The sequence below is a fragment of the Oreochromis aureus genome, linkage group 4, assembly GCF_013358895.1.
Source record: "Oreochromis aureus strain Israel breed Guangdong linkage group 4, ZZ_aureus, whole genome shotgun sequence".
Lineage (NCBI taxonomy): Eukaryota > Metazoa > Chordata > Actinopteri > Cichliformes > Cichlidae > Oreochromis > Oreochromis aureus.
In genome coordinates, this window is record NC_052945.1 from 15,869,482 (window position 1) to 15,894,365 (window position 24,884).

Genomic DNA, 24,884 nt, shown 5'->3' on the forward strand with positions numbered 1-24,884 from the left:
GGATAGTTAGTGAAAGCACTTCTGATAGGAACTCTTATAATGAAAATGATGGAAAATGATTGTTAGTAACAAACCCGCAGGGATTTATTGTCTTAAATTAAAGGTCCCTTCAGCTTTATAGAGTTTCTTAGTAAGCTTTGGAGCTGTCACAGCTTTTTCAGAAGACAGGAAGGCATGTATTTTCAACCCAGTAGCTCTAAAAACCCACTGCACAGTGCCTGCTCAGCACCAGAGAGCAGACAGACACAGCAGAGCCAGGTCTAATGACCCACATTCATGGGCTTATTTATATTGGTCAAACCCATGTTGTCGCCATTCACAAAAGATGCAGGCCCAGTCCTGAGGGCACTACATCATTTCCATGTATAGCACTGCCCAGAATCCTTCCAAAAGATGCTGGCTCCAGATCTGGATTCAAATGTTAATCGCTTCTAAGCTGGGACAAGGCCCATCTCTCAAACAGACAAACAACACCTCCCTGGCAGACAATAACTTTGCTCTATAACTGCTGGGTGTGCAAGTTCACCTTGGCGACTAGACTTGCTGCACAGGTGGTATCCTATCATGGTACCATGCTGGAATTCACTGGGTGAATAAGAGCAACCCATTTTCTTACAAATGTTTGTAGAGGCAGTGTGCATGCTTAGCTGCTTGATTTTATACACCTGTGGCCGTGGAAGGGTTTGGAATACCTGAATTCAATGGTCTGGCTGGGTGAGTGAATACTTTTGGCAAAATATTGAAAGCCAGTGATGTGCTTTCCCTGCTCGTGACTATGAAATTGTCTGCCTGGGTGTGAATGACTCTGCAGATGTCTGGGTACCCTCCAAGTTGTTGTGACAACACAGACTGTCCTACACAGCCACCAAATTACAAGAGCACCAACAGTGCATGTGTCCTCAAACAAAACTCCACCCTACTACATAGTAGTACGAAGAGAACAACTACTTGTGTCCAAAAGTACATAAATGAATGTTTTTAAAAAAAGAAATGAAGCAAAATGAGAAGCAGTTGCTCCACTTCACCTCATTTGAACCTCTGATAGCTCTTTTGTACAATAGGCTCTTACCAAGAATACTCATTACAGGGTTCTCACTAACCAGCTGCCTCGAGGTTTAGCATGTTCGTGACCTTTTAATAAGTCATATTGCTGAGCGAAGCTGTGCCGGGCGGCTACGTACAGCATTACCTTCTCTCACCCTGCTTTCATCTCTGTGCCCTGAGGGAGATTTCTAATTAAGCAAGACTGGGTAATCTCCTTGGCTAAAGTGATTAATGTTAGTAATTCTCCATCATCATATCTTCCCTCACTGGCCTGGTGTTATCCCGACCACGGAACGCATCGGCCGTCTCCCTGCCAGCCCTTTTTATCACAGCAAATGATATTGATTGCTTATAATGAGGCTGTCATAGCCGTGTGTGTTTGTGATGAGGAAACAAGGGAGACAACAGCAACCAGACAGGGTTTGATGTCGTGTAGATATCAAATGAAAACAACCAGGGGTTGTATGCAGAAGGCAACATGTCTCTTTATTTTGTGAATTTGTAGCACCGCCTTTACCCCTTGGTAATAATTGATTAGCTACATTATGATTGATTTTTTTTTTAGCAAAGACCAAAACCAATTTGCAAAATGTCTGTGTCTCCAGCTCTGTTAATATCCTGTAACATTTACGAGTTATTGGCAGTTATTTTTTTTGGTTAACTCGTGCACGTGTACATATTACCTTTCCCATGTCTATAGGGAGCTGCTGTCACTCAGCAAATTGCACAATATTTCCTTTAAGCTCAGTGGAAAATTACTTACAATGGCTTCTACCTGTGACCTTGACTGGGATAAATGAGGGTGGTTTTGTGGTTATGCTTAGAGAAGCAGAGAAAGAGAAATCAAGGTGAGAGAGACGATGAAATGCATTTAGCTTTGGTCCTGTTCTGCTGGGAGAGACCTGGTTTTTGACCAGCGGATGTATGAGCCTAATAAAAAAAAAAAAAAAAAAAAAAAAAAGCAGAAATACATCTCCATTGGCTCACTGTATTTTGTATGCATGGGATTCAGTTTTGAGCTCTAGAGTGAAGCACACATAAACAAAAATTGTCTAAACACATTAAAACCACTGGATTTTGCTGCCAAAGGGATGTGGACGTGTGTGTTTGTTTGCGTGCGTGCACTGCCTGTATACTGCCGTACTTGACAAAAAGTTAAATGGTTTGGCTTTTTCACCCTAATATGTATACGCAGCTGTCTTCTCCCCTTGCCAACAACAAAATACCTGGCATAATTTCTGTCTAGACTCTTGAGTCCAAATCAGTATGCACACACAGCATTCAGCCCTACAATCGAAAGACAGGGATTGGGGGGGTGACGAAAGTGAAGTGGGCTGCATTTGAGTGCTTGGTGGGGTTATGAGAGGCATACATAGGGCTGTAGACATGCTAGACTGTAGTGGCACAACTGTTAGGAAGGTAAGTGAGTTAAATAAGTGGTAGGTAGTAGTGGACTGAAATCTGGGAGTGGGACAAAACTGCACAGAGGCATCCAGGGGAAAGCTAAGATGTTATACAGTTTTGCAGTGACCAGGCAGAGGCTAGAGCACCTTGGCTTTGCATGGTAGATTCCAGGTCGGCCTAATGGCATAATACATCACATTGTTTGATATTGTACAGCACATATTATAGTTCAGCACAGCATGGCACTGTAGCCCGCAGAAATGCAATCTCACCATTTGTCATCCTTGGCCTTATCATACTGAACAAGTCTGCAGAGCCTCAGGGTGTCAAGCTCTGCAAACACAGGTCCATTGTGGCAAGGTTATTGAAGGAATATGATGTGGTGATTAGCTGATTATTTCTTCTTTTTTTTTATTATTGTTGCAATCATTTAGATAATCTTCTGTGTCACACTGTTACTCTGCAGGATTAAAAAACAAGAAAAAAGCTCTTTTCGTTCAGGAGAGTTGTGTAAGCAAGGGAACTGCTCGCTGTTTTGACCCAGCAAGCAGTAAAAGATTGGTACTGAAGAGCTGCAATGAGCTTCTGGATCAAGAGCAGGAAAAGCAGAAAACATAATAATGCAAAAATAAGAGCTCAATGAGCTTTCATTTAAGCTGATACTGTGGGAGATTTTTATTTATGTTCTGAAAATCCATGCAGCCCCATTGTGATCCGCCTCCTCCTGACAAGTGTCAGAGGACCCTGTAGACCTCTCAGCCCACCTATAGGGGACAGCTGTCCTATAGACTCAATGCTGAAGTGTCCTACCTCTGTCTATTGTGACAGAGATGACCCAGGGCGAGGAGGATGAGAGGACCCGATATCAGCAGCACAGCTGTCTCTGTGATAAGACGCTGCACTTGCAAGCAGCTGACATGGCTGAGCCTGTAGAATAGATGTACCATGTGATGTAGTATGTGGAGTGGAACATGCCTTGTTTCATTTTTAAATTTAAGGTAAGGATGTCAACTCAATAGTTTTGCTTACAAAGTAGAATTTGCAGGTAAAATTTTAATGGTTACATAGTGGATTTTTAATGCTGTGTACTGTAAAAGCCATCCTGCCATGATATTGACTCGATATAATTATTGCAGAATAAATGTAGTGTTTTGTTGATTCTCCTTCTCCTAAAAACCTGTGTTTAAATCACATTGTGTCAAAGTGCTTGATTTGTTCAGTAGGAGTCAAAAATATGAAATGGAGACCTGCTGTCTGTTGCAGGCATTGTCATTTCTGATCATACTGACGTCATTGTAGGATCTGTTTTGGTATAAGAGGAGAGCGGGCCTCTGTTTCAGCTGCTTCATTAGCCATCATTAAACTGGAGGCTTAATGAAGGTAAGCTAATGTAGTGGAGCCATGCATTGAACTAATGTGTGGAGGTGTTTGTGGACAGATTTGACTATAATTAGTCCATAACTCAGGAGGTTGTGAGTAGTGGAGGATAGGTAAAGAACGGTAAAGAAAGGTGATTTAAGTGACTTTGAACATGGTATGGTTGTTGATGCCAGACATGTTGGTCTTAAAGTATTAAAGAAACCGCTGAGCTACTGCTGCACACAACCATCTCTAGGATTACAGGGAATGCTCCAAAAAAGAGAAAAATATCCAGCGAGCGGCAAATCTCTGTGCTGAAATGCCTTGTTAATGTCAGAGGTCAGAGGAGAATACTCAGACTGCTGTGATAGGAAGGGAACAGTAACTCAAATACCCACTTATTACTGAGCCATGCAGAAGAGTATCTCTGAACGCACAACAAGTCAAAGGTTGGAGCAGATGGGCCACAGCCACAGAAAACCACACCGTGTGTCATGGATTTATCCTTCCTTGTATTAACAGTTCAGTCTTTTGGTGGTGTGATAGTCTAGGGAATATTTTTTGGGGGGCTTTAGTATCAGCTGAATATTGTTTAAATGCCGCACCCTAACTGATTATTGTTGCTCCCTTTATGACCACAGTGTACCCATCGTCAGCAGGACAGGGGCACCTCCAGAAATTATTCAGAGGGGTGCCCATATAGGGGCCACAAAAAATATTGGGGTGGTACACCAAAAACAGAATTTTCAGTTTTAAATGTGCTGCTGTCAAATATAGGTCACTTATATCACTGAAAACAGGTACATATGAAAACCATATGAAAACAAATCCATAATAATCTGTTTTAATTGATTGATTGACTGATTGAAAACAGAGCACCTTTAGATTCTTATCATGGATAAGTAGACAAATCTGCAGCATGTGCTGTCATGTCATTATAGACCAAAATCCCAGAAGTTTCCAGAACCTTTTTAAATCTGTGCCATGAAGAATAAAGGCTGTTTTGAAGGCAACAAGAAGTCCAAACTAGCAAGGTGTACCTAATAAAGTGGCTGGTAACACAATCGCTTATAATAATGTAAACTTTCTTCAACACAGTTTTTAAAGCAATCTTCTGGCTGTTTTCCATGATTGCATGCAGCAAGCCAATCTGTTACGTGGCAGGAGTTTTCACATATGCAAATGTGCTGAGAAGATCAGCTTGTATATTTTCCTGCATTCAAAATGTTCCCTCCTGCAGTGAAGAAATAATAAAATAAAGCAGAATAGAAGCACAGAATAGAAATAGCAGGAGAAAACAGGAGAGGGCATGCAAGAAAGGTATTAAAAAAAACGATCCAGTGAGAGACAGACAGATGGATAGATTCCTTTTAAGGCTTGTTTTGTTAATGGCTTTTGTGTGTCTGTATCTCATAACACCAACCTGAACACAACACATACAATGAAGACTTTACATCTCCATGCCTGCTAGGAGGAGGATGAGAGAACCAGACTTCCACTTAGTGTGGACAGCTGAACACTCACTGCAGTTATAGTACTTTTGCCTAGAGTATTATCTAAAGCCTAAAGTATTATCTGTGTGGGTCTAATATTTCCACGGCCTGGGTGTCAAAGCAAAGACACTAAAATAGACACCTTGTACGTAATTTGCCAAATCCAGCCTGCGGCTTCTGGTAGAACATTGCTATTTGACGCCCTGGTATACACACTCGCACACATGCGCTTTACTCCAGCTGTGCACCCTGGGCCTGCAAAGGCTAATTGCCATGGCAACGGGCTATTGAAAGAGGTGAGGGTCAGCTGGCTCTTTTTAGATGGAAGGACAGGTGATTTGACAGAGAGAAAGGGTCCAAATTGACTCCATTCAACTGAATTTCTGGCTTTCATATTTCGGTCAAAGCAATGCCAAGACTTATTTTTGTGCGAGTCCAGCAAGAATAAGACAAACACATGCGGCTATACTTTACTGCCTGAGCTCTAAAGAACACCTACGCAAATAAATTAAACACTTTGAGGCTCTCAAAAATTCATACACCCTGAAAAAAATGGAAAGAAAGTTAAACAAAAAAGAATCTTTCTTTTTTGTCTCTCTGCAGCTGTTGCTATCCCACTGTGTGCTCTGTGTGGTTGTTTATTTAGATCTCTGCTGGTACACTGCGAGTTGCGAGCTGTGTTATCGGCCTAGGCTAGCTCGCCTCGTGGTTCTGCAGACGCTCTGGTGATAAATTGTTATCATGACTCACTGATGCATCCTAAGCTTTTTTTTTTCCCCTTTGTGTTCAAGGGTACAGAAAAATGCCAGCACTCCTTTTTAATAGATGCACACCAGCCTTTACTGACACTGACAGATGGTGCTCACTCTTAAGGTGACACACAACAACCTCTCAGTCCACCCACCGCGCAACTCTCAGTCACAAAACACCTACTTTTGCAATTTATTTATTTATTTTTTGGTTTGAGCACATTAAATGCAATCACCCACACATGCAGCCACACCCTTTCCATGTTTGTAGTGCTGTAGTGACTTGTTAGTGTGCACAGCGGGAGTGAGTGTGTGATAAATGGCTATATGAATTATGAATGATGAAAGATGACGGGGAGCCAGCGCTTGCTTAAGCCTGCTACCGTATTGAACATGCACGGATTGATGGAGCGCGTTTGTGTGGGCGTGCAGCATGAAGTAAAAAAAAAAAGTATTTTCCTCCGTTTGTACTTGTGGGCATATTTGGGTTTGTTGTGAATGCACAGCGGTGCAGTTCTTTATTATTAGCAGCTGGTAAATTCACTTTAGAGTGTCTGAGGCCAATTTTAGCTCTCTCCTTTCAGTGGATGCGGAAGTATTTTGAAATGCTTGTCTCTCACACCCTTCCTGTGTTAAGGACATTTCGGTAATATTCTTCACCTTCCTCTTGACCCATTTTGTTTTTTACTGTCACCCTTGTGTATTGATTTTCTGTTGTGTAATTTTGTCTTAAAGGATTCAGCAGTGATGTGCTTTAACTTTATTCAAAGCCTCTAAAAATAAGTTAAAACTGAGGGTTATCTTCCAGTTACGCACCTTATAAAAATATCAGCAAGAGTTTGAGCTGTCATCTGAGAAAGCTTCTTGCCAAAAACAAAATAAATCAGTTTATACTTGAGAAAAAGAACTGTTAACGCTCACAAAGCAGGAGATAGATATACAAAAGTGTCAAGAACTGGAGTGAGAAGTATCACCAAGAAATTCAAAGAGAGCCACACAGTACAGAACAAGCCTGGCAGAGTTGGGAAGTGAAAGATTTCAAAGACTCTGGAAAGAAAACTAGTGAGAGATGTGTCTAAAGACTCCAGAACAACTGCCAAGACACGAATGAATGGCTTAGCCAAGTCAGTAATTGTAGTCTGAAAGAAGACAATTACTGGAACCCTACACAGGAATGGACTGCAAGGCCACAGACCAAAAGAAAGCTCCACTTCTGCAGGAGAGACATCTTCAAGCCACACTGTAGTATGCAAAGGACAACCTGGAGAAAGATTATGGATACTGGAAGTGCATCCTTTGGTCATATGACATGAAACTAGAGCTCTTTGGCTACAGAGATGCTGCTTATATTTAGAGAAAGAAGGGAGAGGTGTATAACCCAAAGTACAGCATTCCCCACAGTGAAACGTGGTGGAAGTGTTATGCTGTGGGGATGCTTCAGTGCATCTGGAACTGGGAATCTCATCAAGGAATCATGAAGAATGAAGACTATGTGAGGAAAGCAAACCTAATTCTGTCGTCACCTGTATCCCCATCGTTTCATCAGTTGAAGTCACGAGGTTTAACCTAACAAAGACATGTCAAGTTGGTATTTATTTCGTTTGTCTGATACAGTCATAAATATGAGCTAACATAATGTCAGCTGTAAAATCATTTTTGGCTGAGCTAGTACGTCAGCCACAACATTAAAACCAGCTGCCTGAGTTGCCTGTTTAGCTCACGGGTTGAGCAGACTGCAAGGAGGCTGAAACACAGAGATCTAGGTTTGAGTCCGAGCGGCTCTCTCTCCCTGCTTTCCTGTGGAGGGGCAAAGAGAATAAAAAAATAATGTTAACAAACAAAAGAAACCTGCCTAATCTTGAGTAGCTTCACCAGACCAGAACAACGTCCACATGACTGGATGTTCCAGCAACACTGCGTCTTTCTAACAGGATAATTAATGTGTAATTAAGTGAGCACCACTGGCACAAAGTGAATGAACTATTAGGCTTTGGCCTCACGGGAAATATGACTAAGATCAGTGAAATTAGTATGAAATGTTGTTTTTAACAACACATAACTTCCACTTCACAGTAATAATTTTTTAAGTGTTTAGTGGTGGTGGAGTGATTAGTTCTGTCACCTCAAAGCAAAAAGACCCTGGGTTCGTATCTACCGGCCAGCCAATGTTTTTCGCTGCAAAGTTTGCGTGTTCTCTCCAGGTGCTCCTACTTCCTCCTACAGTCTAATGACATGCATGGAGTTGGGTTAATTCGTGATTCTAAGTCGGCCGTAGGTGTGAATGTGGTGTGAATGGCTGTCTGTCTCTCTCTGTGTGCTAGCCCTGCGACAGACTACCGACCGGTCCAGGATGGAGGGCTGCCTCTCACCCAGCCCTCCTGCAACCCTGGATCCTATACATGGAAGAAAATGGATACAGAACAAAAATCATCACCAATTTTTCCTTAAACTGCCAGTGTTCCTGGTCTCTCTGGTGTACGAACTGATCCCCCAGCCTTAGCTTCAGGTTTTTCCCTTGGCTTTAGTGTGGGACAGTCCTTCTGCATTTATCTGGCTGTCAGCTGCTCCCCCATACACATACTTCATAGCCCCAGGGAATTCCTCTGCTGTCACCTTTTAAAGCTGTTGCTGACTTACAGCTTAGTGTGTGTGAAGTACCTGATATATCCCCAACAGAGGTCATTCCCCTTTGTTTGCTGCATCACTTTGAATTTGTCTCTTACTCCATGCTTGTTTTTTTTCCAGTTTTTCTAACCTCCATCTTGTTGCTGTCTCATTGTTGAGTCAGACTGCTGCAACTGCTGTTTTTCAAATGGCACCTTCATCAACGCTGTGACATTGCAGGAGTGTTTATCTTCGCAGCCCCTGGATCAAACTGTTCCTCTTCACTGAGATATGAAATGCAACAAAAGTGTCAATTATGACACTTGTTAAGAGGATGTAGAAGCAAAAAGATTACATGACTTTTGTGTTTGTCTCAGGTGGTATACAGTGGAGGGGTTTCTGGAGTAAGCTGAATTTGTAGTTAGCATCCTCATTTACTTTTGCTGTATCACTTGCCTGTTCTAGTTAGAGAGTCCTCAGGGGAGCGGCACAGTGCTCGGCAGAAGATCCAGCAAATTTTCGTCATCAACCCCCAGTGAAGACGCCATTAATCAAAATGTTGAGTTAGCAAAGTTTGTGAGACAGCTGGCGCATGAAAGGGAGGGAGAGGTTGGCCTCTGTTGGCTGTTTGCTTTGATCATTTACCCGGAGCCACAAATGTGGTCGCTGTTTAATCAATAGGGGAGCGCTGCTCATAGCTGTGGGTCAATAGCATCTCTGGCCGAGATAGTTCAGCCTGTAATGAAATCGAATTTCAGTTATGAGACTGTCTCCTGACAATTAATTAAATGTGCAATTTTTCATGGATGTTGGCATTTTATTTGTTTTATTTAAGAGAATGGATGAAGAGAACTGAGTTTCAGACAGCATACTTTAGCATCATATTGTGATAAATAGGAGGAACGCCATTAGCTCCTAGGACTCAAACAGCACTTTTCACAGCCAGGAGGAGAGACTGGAGGAGATACCAGCATGTTCTCATGGTTTTGAGTTTTTGGGATTTTTAGGTTTTCTCTAAGTTTGTATTTTTGATTGTCTTTGCATTATCGTCCTGTATTTAGCTTTATGTTATTTCCCTATACCTGATATGCTTTCCTTTTGGTGGTGTTATTTAGTTTTCAACTTCTATTCGATAGATCTTTAGGTTCATTCTGTTTTGTGGGTTCATAACTTTTGGTTTCAGATGGGATTTGTGTTTGAGCTCCTAGTCTTCTGTTTATAGTGTTCTTCTTGTATTTATTTAATTTGTACCTTTAGTTCCTTGTTTGCTTTAGTTGGCGATAGGTTTGTTAATCCCCTTTTTGTATTCCTGTTCTGTGTATTTGTTTGTCCTCTGTCTCTCTGTCAAGTGTGCTTCTGTGATATTTTCTTTTCTATTTTGATGGTCTCTTGCCGCTCATGCTTTGTATTTAGCTCTGCTTCCCTTGTCTCATCTTCTGTGATTAGTTTCAGCTGTCCACCCACCTGTTTCCTCTCCCCTTATTACCTGGTGTGTATTTATTTGCCTAACCCCCTCCCCCGAGTCCTTTGTTGCCTGCTGCCTCCTAGTTAGTTGTAGTTTTGGATTCACTATCCTACAGTTGTTTTGTACTTTGTGAAAGCTCACCATTAAAGCTGTTTATGACTTTCAGTTTGTCTCCTGAGGCCTGCATTTTGGGTCTATTTTCTGCCTGCCATGCAGCCGTTTCACGGCAGGTGTGGTGACTTGTGTATTTTAATGACCTGCAGAGCTATGCCAGCAGAAGCATGAGCTCCTGGTAGGGACGCTCATGCTGGACAAATCAAAGGGTAGAAGTCAGACAAATTTGGACTACCTCCCCTTGAGGTAAAGGCGTTGGGTTAACACTAACACTTCTAGACTGGAAAATAAAAACTGGGGATTGCCAAGATCCAGGTGCACTGGCAGGGTACAGGGAGTAATCAGTGGCCTATGATTCTCATAAGGCGAAAGGGCTTAGACAGGCAAACACTGGGGGAGATGGGGAAAGCGTTCCAGGTCAATAAATAAAATTAACAAGAAAGATAGTTGTGCCTAAAACTATGGAATTTTTCATACTGCAGAATATTGGACTTTAAAATGTTTGAAAATGCCCGACTGTTGGCCAGCAGCAATAGCTTCATTCATCACATTACTGATGTCTTTCCTCCTTGAACACTTGACTACTCCAGAAAAGCAAACTGCCAAAACATCTGCTTTCATAAATGTGCTCACACTTGCTGATGATCAATTAATCAAATGCATTTGGATTAGTGGCACCTGATTGCTACTTATCCTCTTAATTCCTGAAGAAACAGTACGAGTGTACCCACTGCTTCTGCTCTTTGGTTTCTGCTAAATAAATAATGCCACATTGCAATATGTCATTTTTGTTCATCTGAGGTTTATTTCCCTCATTTTAGAACCTGGTAAGAGTCAGACGATTTTCTTTTGATATGTGAAACCTTAGAATTGAAAGGGGTGCATATGTGATGGCTGAAAAACTTAAAAAGAGTTAAACAAAAAACGTGTACTGGAAGGCCTCCAGTAGTGTGACTTTTCCTAAAATAAAATGCATTAAATAAAGTGCATTATCTGTTAAAACATTTTGGATGGTGCGTTAAAGGTTAAGTAGGTGAACTGATGTAACAATGTTGGTAGTTAGATTTCAAAAAGAACATTAAAAGCGTTTCCATAAGAAAAGCTTGCACATTTGGCTATTTCTGCAGCGTAGACAGATGTGCTGAATGGCAAAGAAGCCATATGGTCACCATTATGTGAGCAAGAACGAGGGAATTACCTTCCATTGTGTGTGTGGGTGAAGTGTGAAATATGATGAGGTAAAAAGCAGAAAGTGAGGAAAGTGAGGCTGAGCTTTTGGGATGATGTCAGTCGGAGCGCTTCTTTGTGGAGAAGAGTGCTCTACGCCGATGTGGCGATGAGGCAAGCGGATATCGTTGTGAACACAAAAGAACATGGAGGATATTTGGATTTGTGACACAGAGCGAGAGAGCGGGCAAGTCAAAGAAAGACAGTGAACCACAGCAAGACTGACAAAAACAGGCAGAAAATACAGGCCACTGAGCAAAGGAGGGGGGGTGTTAAGAATTTTGGAGGGATGTCAACTGTATCTGCCAGTAGACCGCGGCAGCATGGGATTGTCGGCGATGGAGGGATCGTAGGCACAGAATACAAAAAGAGTGCGGAGAGCGTAAGAGACTGACACAGCCAAGCGAGAGTTAAGACTTTGGAGAGATGTCAAGTGTTTCTATTGTTGTTTTGAGTGAGCTGTGGTAGGGCCCGACTGAAATCAGAAAAAAAAAAAAAAGAAAAGCCCAGACCAAATGTGGAAATTTTGTGTTAGTGCCACCCCTGTGTGGAACAAAGAGAAAGGAAAAGGATATTAAGAGATTCGAACGGGAAGAAAGGCCTCAGAGTGACTTGTTGTGCTGGGACAGTGTGTTTGTGTGTAAGCAGAGAAGTACTCTGACGTGAGTCTCGGTATAGTGACATATTTTTGTCCTGAACCTGGAAAGCAAATGCTGAGAAGGCCCAGGTGGTGTGCAAACCTGTTGTTTGTTTCTTCATTTTTTTTGGTTTTTTTTTGAGTACAGGCTTATGTAACTTGTTCCGAGAGGTCACTCTGGGTTATCTAGGGTCTCTGAGTGTTTGAGAAAAACTCTGTTGATTTAGCTGGGCTTCACTGAGTTTGACGTGTACGAGCAAGGCACAGGTTTATTTGTATCCCCGTCTGCAAAACGTAATGCTTGGCACTGATAATGTGTTGTTGTTGTTGGAAAGACTGGCAATGTGCAACACATGCAGATGAGAGTGATGATTTTGCTTAACATGCTTGCTTATGTATACAGTGGCAGTTCCTGAAAGCAGCAGCCTCATGAGCAGGACAGTAGAGTCCCCTGTCCTGCATAAAAACTACATTCTGCACTTTTCCAAAGTCTTGAGTCAATCCTGATTTCTCTTATTGTGCTTGAAAGGAGCCAGACTTCATTCAAATTTTTTTTTTAGTTTTAAAGTGGTCTTCAGCAACAGTTTTCCAAGCTTTCTGATGGTCTTTTAAAGTTTTTCTTTGCGCATTGGCTGTTTTTTTTGTTTTTTGTTTTTTTGATACTCATTTTCACTCCACTCATTTCACAGGTTTGTTAGTTTGTTAAGCTTCTCAACATCACCTATGAATAATACAACAAGTGTTGTATGTACACATAACAGAAAACTTAACAAAAAAAATTGATTTTTTTTTTTATTTTAAATTGATTCTGAGGACCTTTATTAGCAGCCTGTTGGAAAAACACATAATTTGTTCACAGTCCTTTTAGCTGACTCTGTGAGCTATTAGCCAATTCAATTCAATTCAATTCAATTCAATTTTATTTATATAGCGCCAAATCACAACAAAAGTCGCCTCAAGGCGCTTTATATTGTACAGTAGATAGCACAATAATAAATACAGAGAAAAACCCAACAATCATATGACCCCCTATGAGCAAGCACTTTGGCGACAGTGGGAAGGAAAAACTCCCTTTTAACAGGAAGAAACCTCCGGCAGAACCAGGCTCAGGGAGGGGCGGGGCCATCTGCTGCCACTGGTTGGGGTGAGAGAAGGAAAACAGGATAAAGGCATGCTGTGGAAGAGAGACAGAGATTAATAACAGATATGATTCGATGCAGAGAGGTCTATTAACACATAGTGAGTGAGAAAGGTGACTGGAAGGAAAAACTCAATGCATCATGGGAATCCCCGCAGCCTACGTCTATTGCAGCATAACTAAGGGAGGATTCAGGGTCACCTGGTCCAGCCCTAACTATATGCTTTAGCAAAAGGAAAGTTTTAAGCCTAATCTTAAAAGTAGAGATAGTGTCTGTCTCCCGAATCCAAACTGGAAGCTGGTTCCACAGAAGAGGGGCCTGAAAACTGAAGGCTCTGCCTCCCATTTTACTTTTAAATACTCTAGGAACAACAAGTAAGCCTGCAGAGCGAGAGCGAAGTGCTCTAATGGGGTGATATGGTACTACAAGGTCATTAAGATAAGATGGGGCCTGATTATTTAAGACCTTGTATGTGAGGAGCAGGATTTTGAATTCAATTCTGGGCCAAAACTTGGCATATCTTGTCATTGTGTACATTAAAAAAAAATGAGGAAAGTGATCGAGTGCAAGATAAAAAAGATTCAGCCCAAGCAGCAGCAGGTGAACAGTGTCAGTCATATTGTTGAGAAAAAAGAAAACTCCAACGAAGACCTGACACAGGACCTGAGAGATGCATCTGACCCGTCAGCTGATCCATCTACTGTTCACTGAAGCCTCGTCAGAAATTGTCTCAGTGGATGGGTGGCTGTCAAGGACCAAATAAAGGAAGTGCTGTGTGCTCTAAAGGCTTATCTGGAAGGTGCTCTTTGGTAGAGCAGATGCAAACTCAGTCCTATTGACTCTAAGTCTTCATCACGGTCTGATGAAAAGCCTGATAAAGTGCAATATATAATATACAATATACTTATTGTTTCAATAAATCGCTGCACCTGTTTCCATAATGAAATCTGGGAAGGCTCAAGACCTTTGCACGGTACATTATATTAAATCACTAATCAAATCTAATTAAAATCATTTGAAAAGTTTTGCAACCATCTTTGCTTTTGCAGAATTCTTAGATTGCTATTCAGGATATTTTGAGTACTATGTCTTTCTCTTATGAATTCTCTCTTATGTCTCTGAAAAAGCAGACTGCATTGATCTGCTTGCAGATCTCAGTGTAACCGAGCACCCATGGGATGTGCCAAAACAAGCCAGGTCCACCGAGGACCAACTAGCAACCCAGCTAAACTGCCACTATTCCAGTGCCAGACTTCCCTCTGGAGGTCTAGCATCTGTGCTGCGATGCATCAGAGCTGTTTTGGTGGGACGAACAGGCAGACACAATTCTAGAGATGTGGTTTTAGTGTTGTGGCTGATTAGTTCATGTAGTAAATGGAGCAATGTTTAAAAAACCTGTCCTATATATTATTCAGAAGAGGATGTGTTATTGGCAAAGTCAGCATGTGAAACAGCCTGCTCTCTTTAACCGTCTCTGACATTCTCTGAGAGAGGAGGAAGTCTTTCCTACCTTGACAGTGGAAATAATTCTGTCTACCTGTCCTTTAAAATCTCAGAAGAAATACTGGCTCAGCACAACTAGAAGGCCACCACTTACCTTCCTCCCCGTCTCCCACGGATGCTGGGCATAGAGATGTGCGCAGCTTCACTGTTCTCCTTTACTGACAGAAATGACAGCTGAGTCCCTGTGGGATTCCTTATTAAAAATGCATACATGTCATTCATGTTTTCTGACTGAATAGGTTCACTCACAGATGGCTTTTTTCCCACTACCACCACAAACAAACTCATCTTAATCTATCCTTTTACATTTTTTTCCTCTTTTTTTAAACTAATCTCTACCTCTAATGGCTGTCCACTACACCAGAGTAATGACGTTCTTCTAAGCAGTCTGTCATGCTGGAAAGATTTCCTGTTGTTCCTCCTGCCTTTACCGGGGACAGGATGTACAGAATATCTCTGGACGGAGACACAGAGGAAGAAGGAAGGGACGCTTCTTATTGGTAGTGCCAACATGGCATGGAGAACTGCCCAGCCTAGCAGTGCTAGTTTCTCTGCACCACCTGTTCGACTGCCCTCCTGCTCAGATACCTGGCCCCGGAAAGTGAACCTGTCATTATGGGAAGATCAGCCGCATGATAGGTTTGTGTTTGTGTGCGTGTATGTGTGTGAGTGTGTGTTTGTGTGCTGATTCCAGCAAATCTGCCAACACTCCTTCCCTCTTTGTTGCCCTTGTGTTCGGTTGCTTTTAATAAACCTCCCTGGGACTGCAGCATTGGCTTTTGAGTCCCACTTAGGTTGCAAATGGAACTTGAAAGAAAAAGGTGTTGCTTTGTGATAAATGTCCAGAACCTTTCATATTTATGGCTACTGTAGCTGTTGCATTCATGTGCTATTTTTTTCCCCATGTGAATTATCTGTTCTTCTTTTCTACTTTTGTATATCCCAGTGGGGAAGCAGGAGGGGTGTTTTTCTGTAATAATGATTTGTCTTTCTTTGGTCCTATTCCCTCTATGTTCTGCTTGTTGCATATAGGACAGTGTAAGAGTGTGTGGCATCTAGGCTTTTTGTTACTTAATGTTCGCGTTCCACTTTAGTTGTCCTTCTCTTTGCACAGATGGATACATTAAGAGTGCCTGAAATGACCACCGCAGTGTGTTTGTGTGTGTGTGCTCATTCATCGTTTTTTTTCTGCATGTTTTTTTGGCACACCCAACCTCTGCACTGAGACACTCAGAGGTGGCTATTGTCCCATGAGAGCTTGGACGTGCCATGAAGAGGTGAGAGGAAGGGAGGAGTAGGGCTGATGATGTTATTTGTTTGCAAAGTGTTTTCTCATTTCACCCTCCTCTGTCCTGAACAAAAGGGCTTGGAGAGGGAGATAATGTAACTAGGCTCTCATGGGGAAAGGTTATCTACTGTTCCCTGTCTGCTGATAGCAGAAGACAGGACACTTCAAGTCCCATACCGCCCAGAGGCTGCCGCTAATGATGCTCTTCAATTAACCCAAGGTCATGGGAGCTGTAGAAGGGCCAGCACAATCACATACCTGCCTAAGAGACCATCAAACAGATGTACATAGAGTGACAGATGTACTGAAAACCTACACAGCAGGAAAGAATCAATTGGATCTCAGTTTCCTGACCTTTTATCCCGCCACGAGGACTTTAGAGTGCAGCTATACTATAAAGATATTGGACCCTATTAAATGAAGTCAGCTATGTATCCAGCTGCTTATCAGAGCCACACTCTACTGGCTGACAGTACAATTCCAGCTGCTACAAGGTTAGATGACAGATTGTCCTCAAGTGGTCAGGAACAGGCACACAAAGCTGCATAAAATCTCGTGTACCCACACTGATAACATACTTGGAAACTTTGCAAGCCTGGGCAGTTTGTTCGTCTCGCTCCTCTTCTCTCTTGGCTGCTGGGAGGTGTGAGGTGGTTTGTACAATTCTAATGACCTTGAAAGTCAATATTTGATACGAGCACCTTTATTCTTCAACACAACCTGAACTCACTAAGGCAGCTTTCTTCTAATTTCTTTAAGCAGTCTTCAGGAATAGTTCTCCAGGCTCCTTTAAAGACATTCAAAGCTCTTCTGTTGTCTGCCTTCCTCTGTCAAGATTACCCTGCACTGCTTTAATAATGTTTATGTATGGGGTCTGGGGAGGCCAATCCATGACTGATAGTCTTCTGTTGTGTGTTTTTCTATCCAGGTATACTCTAATTGCATTGCCAGTGAGTTTGGGGTTATTGCCATGCTAAAATATGAAACCATTGCTAATCAGAGGTTTTCCAGATGGTGTTGTGTAGTGGACCAAAATCTGATGGTACTGTTCTGTGTTCATAAGGCCATTCATTTTGATAAAATCTCCATCACTACTGGCTGAAATGTAGCCCCGGACCAACTGAGCCTCCATTGTGTTTTGCAGATGGCTGTATACACTCACGTTTGTACCTCTCTCCTGACCTCTTACATATATTTATTCTGGATTCATCACCCCATCAGACCTGTTGTCACCGATTTTCAGTCCAGGACTTGTGTAATTTGACATACCTCAGCCTTTTCTTCTTTTCTACTCTTTCTTTTGTCTTTCTATTAACAGTCCATTGGGAATCATCTTGTTGGGGCAAAAATGCTATTTTATGTTTGGCAAACTGTGTAATCCTTTGGATTTGTTATAAAGAAATGGGGAAAAAAATATTTTTGTGTCAGGCTGCTAGTAGCAAAGTGCCTAAAGATTTGCTACGTTATCTGTCATATTTCGACACAACACTGGTTCATCCTCTTTAGCTAGGTCGCTTTTTTATGCTTGAATAGTTCAGAGGTCAGGGTTAAGTGGCTTAACAAACCAAAAAACATTCCTCTGAAAATGGTTCAAAGACTGGAGTGAAAATGAGTGAAAAAGCAGTCAATGTCCAAGGAACTATTGCTATAGACCATTTTTTAAAAATTACATTTAAAATTAAAAGTAGGTCTGGCTCCTGGGAAGCAACATATGAAAAAAACAGAGGCTTAAATTGAAAATGGTAAAGAGATAACTTAGCCACATTGAAACTGAAACATTTTATTCTATTAAAACAAAAGAAAATTTGAACTTGATACTAGAAACACATTTAACAGTGTCGGGATAGGAGCATGTTTGCTTCTGTGTTGCATCACCTCTTCTTTAAATTTGTAAACTAACAGACCATCTGCTCTAGCACAGAAAGAAAAATATGTGTCGCCCTGACTTTTTCTGAAGTGGAGTGATAATGGATCGATATTCTTTGCACTGGCAAACCTCTTCTCTCTGCCTTTTATCTTTTCTGTCTAGTAATTTGTTGCTACACACATTTTCTGTCTTGACATACCTCATTATTTTTAATAAGCTTTCACAGTATTTGGGAATAGAGGCTAAATGGTCCAGGGATTTCTGTTAAGATGAATTTGGGTTGGTTCCCATAATATACAGTTTTATTATTACTCAGCAGACGCCATTGCTTTTACTGCGCGATTTGCATTAATTGCGAGTATAAATATATTAATAAATAATGAAAATCTGGCACTCTCTCTGACTCAAAGGCTCCCAATCTGGGTTGTGCAAATGTCAATAAAAAGGCAAGGCAACAATTACACCACATATCTCCACTCAAAGTCATTTAAGGCATCTTCTTCTACCTTACCTACGTCACTCCAGGATGACTTGCGGAAGTTGTGAGAGCACTGCATGTCACCGGAACTCATTTCTGCTTCAGAGATACTGATGAGAAAGGATAAAAGAAGACAGGAGAAACAGAAAGAGAAGGGGAAAATAACCTAGTTGACCCATCAGCAGAAGCAGAAGACGGTGTGTCATAATGGGAGGCAGGGTAGGATTTGATTAGCAAACTAATGTAATCAGTCATGCTGCGTGTGAGTGTTGTGTGTGCGCACGTGTGTGTGTTTGTGTCTCTGGATCTGTCTTTGACACACAGTCACTCTCACACACTCACTCTCGCACATTTTCATTTTCGGAGGCAGTCAAAAGCTCTCCTCAGTTTCCTGCTGCCTCTCCTCATCTGCTGTGCCATTCTGCATCACTGATGCGGGGAAATGGTTCATTGTAACTGCTGTTTACCGCTTTCATTTCCCGTCCTTGAATCTCATCCACCTGACTATCCACCCAGCTACAGTGAAGTCATCCATCTATACTTCTGCTTTATTTGTGTACATGTGTTTTACTAAGTGTGTAGGTGTTTAGCGATGCTGTTTTTGTGAGTGTCTCATAAACTGTACATCGATCTTTTTGTATGCATTCTTATTTTGTGTCTTGCTTCTTAATTCGTGTGTTCACCTAAACTCTGACTTTGTTCCCTTGTGGCACACGTGTGGTTTGTGTGTGTCAGAGAGTGGAGCCCCAGGGTGGCTTAGCAGAGCCAGTGGCAGGCCTGTCTGAAGTACTTAGTGCAGACAATGCTCAGAGCCTGAGGCTGCAGCTTCGCTGACAGTTGAATAATGTGGCTAAGCACACAGTTGCAGGTACTAACCTATGCTGCTGACAAACACAGATAACCTGTTAGTGTGGCTACGACGTGTCACAACAGCAAAGAGGGAAAATGAAAAGTTCAGTCACACACACCTGGGTTGCTTGTTCTCAGTGAGGACGATTGAAAAACCCTTGTTTCTGGCTAAAAGCTAAAGGTGCATTGATTGTTTGTCTGTATATCTGTGCAGTTACCATGTAAATGATGTCTGTTTCTATGTGAGGTGGTGTATGTATCTGCAGTCAAGATTATAGGATTGAAATACACCATCCTTTAGCATCCTGCATCTCAGATAAGCGACTAAAATGCTGTCAAAAGTTAACGAAAACTTCCTATCTCCCCTTTACTTCTGTTTGTCAATGTCTTGCTTAGTTCGGGTGGTAGAATTTGGGGAAGGGGTTGCACACAAATACACATAACTTGCAGGAGTAATGGAAATGGACATGTTGATAGAGGCGGGAGGAAGCAGGTGTTCAAATATTTGACTGTTTCATGGTCAGCGGACAGGAATACATGAACACCCACACTTACATGCACATGCACTCATATTACTCATATATGAAAGATTAAATTTCTCATTATGGAGAAGGTCAAAATCAAGAAGGAGAAATGGAATTAATTCAGAAATTGCTATACAGAAATCCTTCCTCGGGCTATGAGGGAATAGGTGAGAAATGCAGTGGTGTGAAAAAGTGTTTGCCCCCTCCCTGATTTCCTATTTTTTTTTATATGTTTGTCGCACTTAAATGTTTCAGATCATCGAAAACATTTAAATATTAGACAAAGATAACAGAGGTTAATGAAAAATGCTGTTTTCACATGAAGAAGACATATGATTGTGGGCAGGAAATGTGACCCTTGAAAGAAGTTTTACTTGTTTGTATATATCAACTGGAAATAATAGATATGTCATTGGGATATTAATCATTACGTTGCGACCCACTAGTTTAGGTCTCAAATGTTTCTTTTTAGTTTGTTTTGGGTTTTTTTTTAGTTTTGGTAAAAGAAGTGAACTTTTTTTCAGCCTCTGATGATGTCATTTGGTATCAAAGCGCTAGTCTTTTTCACACTGTGTGTATTGAAATGACAGAAAAATCCAAAGACCTGCACAAATGCATAAAAAATAATGACAACGTTTTGTAAACGTGTAGGGAAGCAAAAAAGGATCAGGTCTGTAAACTTGAATTTTCCAAGTTTGCATAATTCTCTGTGGGGATTCATCCTGGCCACTGACCCTCTGCTGACTCCTAAAACAACTCCACAACTGCCTAAACTTTTATTCACAAAAGAACAACTAAACCCAACTCAGGCCTGTTCCAGTTACATCTGGGAATAAGATCTGATCTGTCAGTGACATCCTCTCTTTATTTGTTTCTGTTTCTCTCTTCAGGCCTAAAGACCTATCTGATTTCTGGCAGGAAGATGGAGGCTCACTCCGTCTGTACCTGTTCCCAAATAGGATTAGCTGGGATGGAGCAAGCAGATTCTCGCTGTCCCACGTCCAGAGTGCACACGCCTGATGGAGCCCCTTCGGCCTGCACCCTTCCCCAAGACAGAGCCAAGGTAAGTTGCTGTCTCTGAGGGAATCAGCTTTGTTGTTAAATATATAAGTATATTTTCTTGGGCTCCTCTATCATTGTACAGCTATATTGCCTGAGGAAGAACACTGAGCTCTATGTTCTGCCACAGTCTCTTTGATGTTCATCTTTGCTCTGTGTTTTTGTGTGGGCGTATCAGGAGCTTTGATAAATATTTTTCATATATAAATATTTTCATTTTTCTTTTTGCATGCATTGAGGTTTCTATTGTCTTGTGTTAAAGGAGCTAAAAAAACAGAATTGCTTTGATCAATACCATGCAAAACATCCATATTTTGTACATAAGCTTAACCTTGAGCATCTTTGTTAATTTACCTCTTCATATTTGGTGCACTTGTATCAAATATGCTTCTGTTTGCATGCCACCTCACTGCATATTAAATTCTAAAGAGTATAAATCTGAACAAAAACACAGAGATATTGTCTAATCATATTAGTTATGCAACAAAAATGCAGGCAGCATTATAGTGCTAATCGCATACAGTTCATAAGTATTTGGCTGGTGACACAAGTTTTGTAATTTTTGACTTTGTGCAACAGTGGATTTAAAAAAACTTAAACAAGTGAAGTGTGATGAGGTGCAGATTAAAGCTGGGAGCTTTAATTCATGAGGTTTAACAAACGTAGCCATTTTTATACATAGTTCCCCTTTTTTCAGAGGACGTTTGGATAGTTTCATGGCCAAGTGTGACCCAACCCATCAATATTCTGGGACAATTCTGTCAGCCTTAGGGGTCAGACTAGGCAGATGTAATATCTCAATCTGATTCCAAGTGTTGAGATTGCATTTAGCCGTTAACTGACACACCATATGAGGTCTGAAGAGATGCAGATGAAAGTGAAGGAGGACCATCATTGGGCTGAAAACCAAAATGAGACGAGAGAGAGAAAAATTCAATGGACAATTCAACAATCTGATGCGTTGTTAAAAACACTGACTGCAAAAAGTCCCGAAAGACCACACAAGACAGTTAAAGTAAAGATAGAATTGATGCCATGGTTAGGAAACATACTGTTAAAAAATCATATCATTGTCAAAGTCTATATTCAAAGACACCTTCTTTGGGAAGATGAAACCAAGATTAACAAATGATGAAATGTGTAACTGTGAAATGGACTCCAAAGCAACACCCGGGAGACAACAGCTCACAGTTCACAGAGTTTATTACACTGGAAGGTTTTTTTCACAGGGATAAGTGCTGGAAAGAGTCTTTGGTAACTCAGAACAGCAACCCTAGGAGAGAAGAGATGAGTTACTTCCAGTCTGCAGCATGGGCGAGCACCAGAGTAATGAGCTAAGTGAATGTTTCAGAGTTGCTTACTTGGATGGGTGCGGAACGAGCAGTGGGGTGAGCCACTGGTTAGGTGTTGGGAGAAAAAATCTAATTGACAGGAGGCCGAGCAGGCAGGTGGTTCCAGAAGGTGTTGGATATTCTGGAAAATTCTGGAAAATTGGATATTCTTTAATGGCCAAGACAGTATTCTGATCTTGGCCTGGTAGAGCATGCTTTTCATTTACTGAGGACACAACTGAACATAGAAAGACACATAAACAAGCAGCAGTAAAAGCCTGGCAGAGCATCTCAAGGGAAGAAAAACAGCATGTATTGTAGACTTCAGGCAGTCATCGACCGCAAAGGATTTTCATCCAAATATTAGAACAATCTTTGTATTCATAATTATTTATTGTTATAAATGACAATAAATTCAATTTATTGAATTCAATAAATTCAATAAATTGGCTGTAATTCCTAAACAGTTAATTCAGTACTTTTGTTAAACCCCTTAAATTAAAACTGAAAGTCTGCACTTTGATCATATCTTGGTCCTTTATTTAAAATTCCCTATGGTGGTGTACAGAGGCAAGACTATGAAAACTGTGTCATTGTCCACACACTTATGGACCTACCTGTGTGTCCATCGCCGATGTTCTCCTTATTTCTGCCTTCAAGGGAAATTTTTCATTTGCTTCCAAGATTGTACCGCCACAATATGCTCATCAAAACCCTTAACAAATAATTTTTTTTTATTAATTAGCCTCAAAAACCTTTACTGCTGTGGCACCCCGCGATCTCTGCACCACTCTTTTATCTCTACCCGGACAGGTGGAGAGTGAAGGTGCAGTAGAGAAAAAAAGAAAAGCATGTGAGTGGTAGAAGAGGTAGGGCTGGAAGGTGGGGTTGGCTTCTCAAGCAGAGGGGAGCTTGGAAGCGCTGCCAAAACCTGTCTGCCTACCACTGATCACTTCTTCATTTGCAGCTTTTCATCTTCAGCGTAGCTCTCACACAAATCTGAATGAGTCTCACACTGAAGGATAAGACATCTTAGAAAAAAAAGCTTAATAACTGTGAGCAGGTGAAAGGATGAAACCTGAACGGCAGGTGTAATCACAAATGTTTCCATGTTTTTAATGTGACAAGTAGGTGTACATTATTTGCCATCTCTTTGTATTTACATTATTTAAGCTGCACAGTACTACTTCATGGCACCTTGTGCTTCTCTGTGTCATGGTCAGTCATAGCACAACAAGTATCACACAGCTCTCTCGCTCTCACAGACACACTCGCCTGAAAATAAAGACCTTGAGCCAGTGCAGACCTCCTACACACAACTTGTTAACTCTTTTATTGCCATCTCTGTTTTTTTAAACATTGAAACATACTATCATAAGTGTTTCAGAGTTTGTTAGATGAATTAAAGACATGTTAGCGTTCCTGCTTTGCCTTTAAATGACACATTTTAGCTCTTTTGCCCTCACAGCAGAGCTGTATCACACCGATGTATCTTGTTGTATTTTTATCAGCTCGTCTGCTCTGCTTGATCTGCATCACTTACTTCATTAATTCTCTTCTTTTCTTCTCTACTCCATTTCCTTCTGTGTCACCCCGTCTAATCACCCCACAGTCCCCCTGTCTTTCCTGCAGCGTGGCCCTGATAGCAGGGGAGGATCAGGTCCTGGAAGAAGGCATGGTGCTCAATGGCTGCCATGACGACCACAGGACCAACAGTGGCAAGGTTAGCTAGTTGATACCACCTTAACAAAACAGAAAAAACAATATTAAACAGTTGAAATGTTATTTGTCTGACTTTCACATTTGCAAAGACCCATAGTCTAGTCTACTTTTTGTCATTATGGTTCTAGCAAATATTGGCACATAGTGATATTTCATTTACACATACCCGGCAGCTAAAAAAGGTCTCAAAAATAGTTCAAAGAAGTAGAACTCTATGGGTCCCAGATGAACTGTGCCACAGAGACAACCATTTAAATTGGTGCAGCTGAAGCACAGCCTGTAACTTTCATATTTCCTATTCAGACTCCTTCATACTATTTCTGACCCATTTCCACAGCACTATCACACCTTCTTCTTTGTAAAGTCGAGTACCTCTTTCACCTCTTCACCTCAGGATGCCTCAAATTTGAAGTGCTCCCCAGTGGTTTCTGCAGGCTGCACCCCCAAGGCTCTAAATGGGTTGCTTAGTCCTCGGTTAGAAGCTTTGACCAACAGCCAGACGTCACTGTGCGAGATGCTGCAGGAGAAGGAGAAGAAGACATGGAGCGGAGGAGCCATGGGGATGGATCACTCAGCACTCTTACCTCTGCGATCCAAGAACTTCAGGGAGAGGAGTGATGCTCACTTTGTAGATGTTATCAAAGAAGATAGGTAATTCAGTATTAATAATATGCAGTAGTGGCGTACTGTATAAATACATGGGCACCGAAATGAAGAAGAAATGGTCAGTGCATCATGGGAAGCCTCTCAGCACACTGAGTCTTTAGCAACATAATTAAGGGAGGCTTCAGGCTAACCTGATCCAGCCCAAACTATATGCTTTATCAAAAAGGAAAGTTTTTAGCCTTAAAAGTAGAGACAGTGTCTGTCTCCTGAATCCAAACTGTGAGCTGGTTCCACAGACGAGGGCCTGAAAGCTGAAGTCTAATAGTTAAGTGCTCACATTGTGGTAATATAGTACTGTGAGGTCTTTAAGACATGATGTGGCCTGTATATTCAAGGTTTGTGTGTGTGTGTGCAGAGGAAGC

At 41.5% G+C, this 24,884-nt stretch overlaps 1 protein-coding gene across 1 annotated transcript in view; it reads left to right on the plus strand.

Annotated features, from left to right (window-relative positions):
* The window catches only part of LOC116321439 (adenylate cyclase type 9), a 42,579-nt gene that overhangs the window by 6,228 nt on the left and 11,467 nt on the right, over positions 1-24,884 (plus strand). Inside the window, exons 2-4 of the mRNA XM_031741290.2 lie at positions 20,635-20,807; positions 23,747-23,857; positions 24,251-24,507. Of these exons, the coding sequence (XP_031597150.1) occupies positions 20,635-20,807; positions 23,747-23,857; positions 24,251-24,507 (541 nt within the window). The remainder of the gene's footprint in view (positions 1-20,634; positions 20,808-23,746; positions 23,858-24,250; positions 24,508-24,884) is intronic.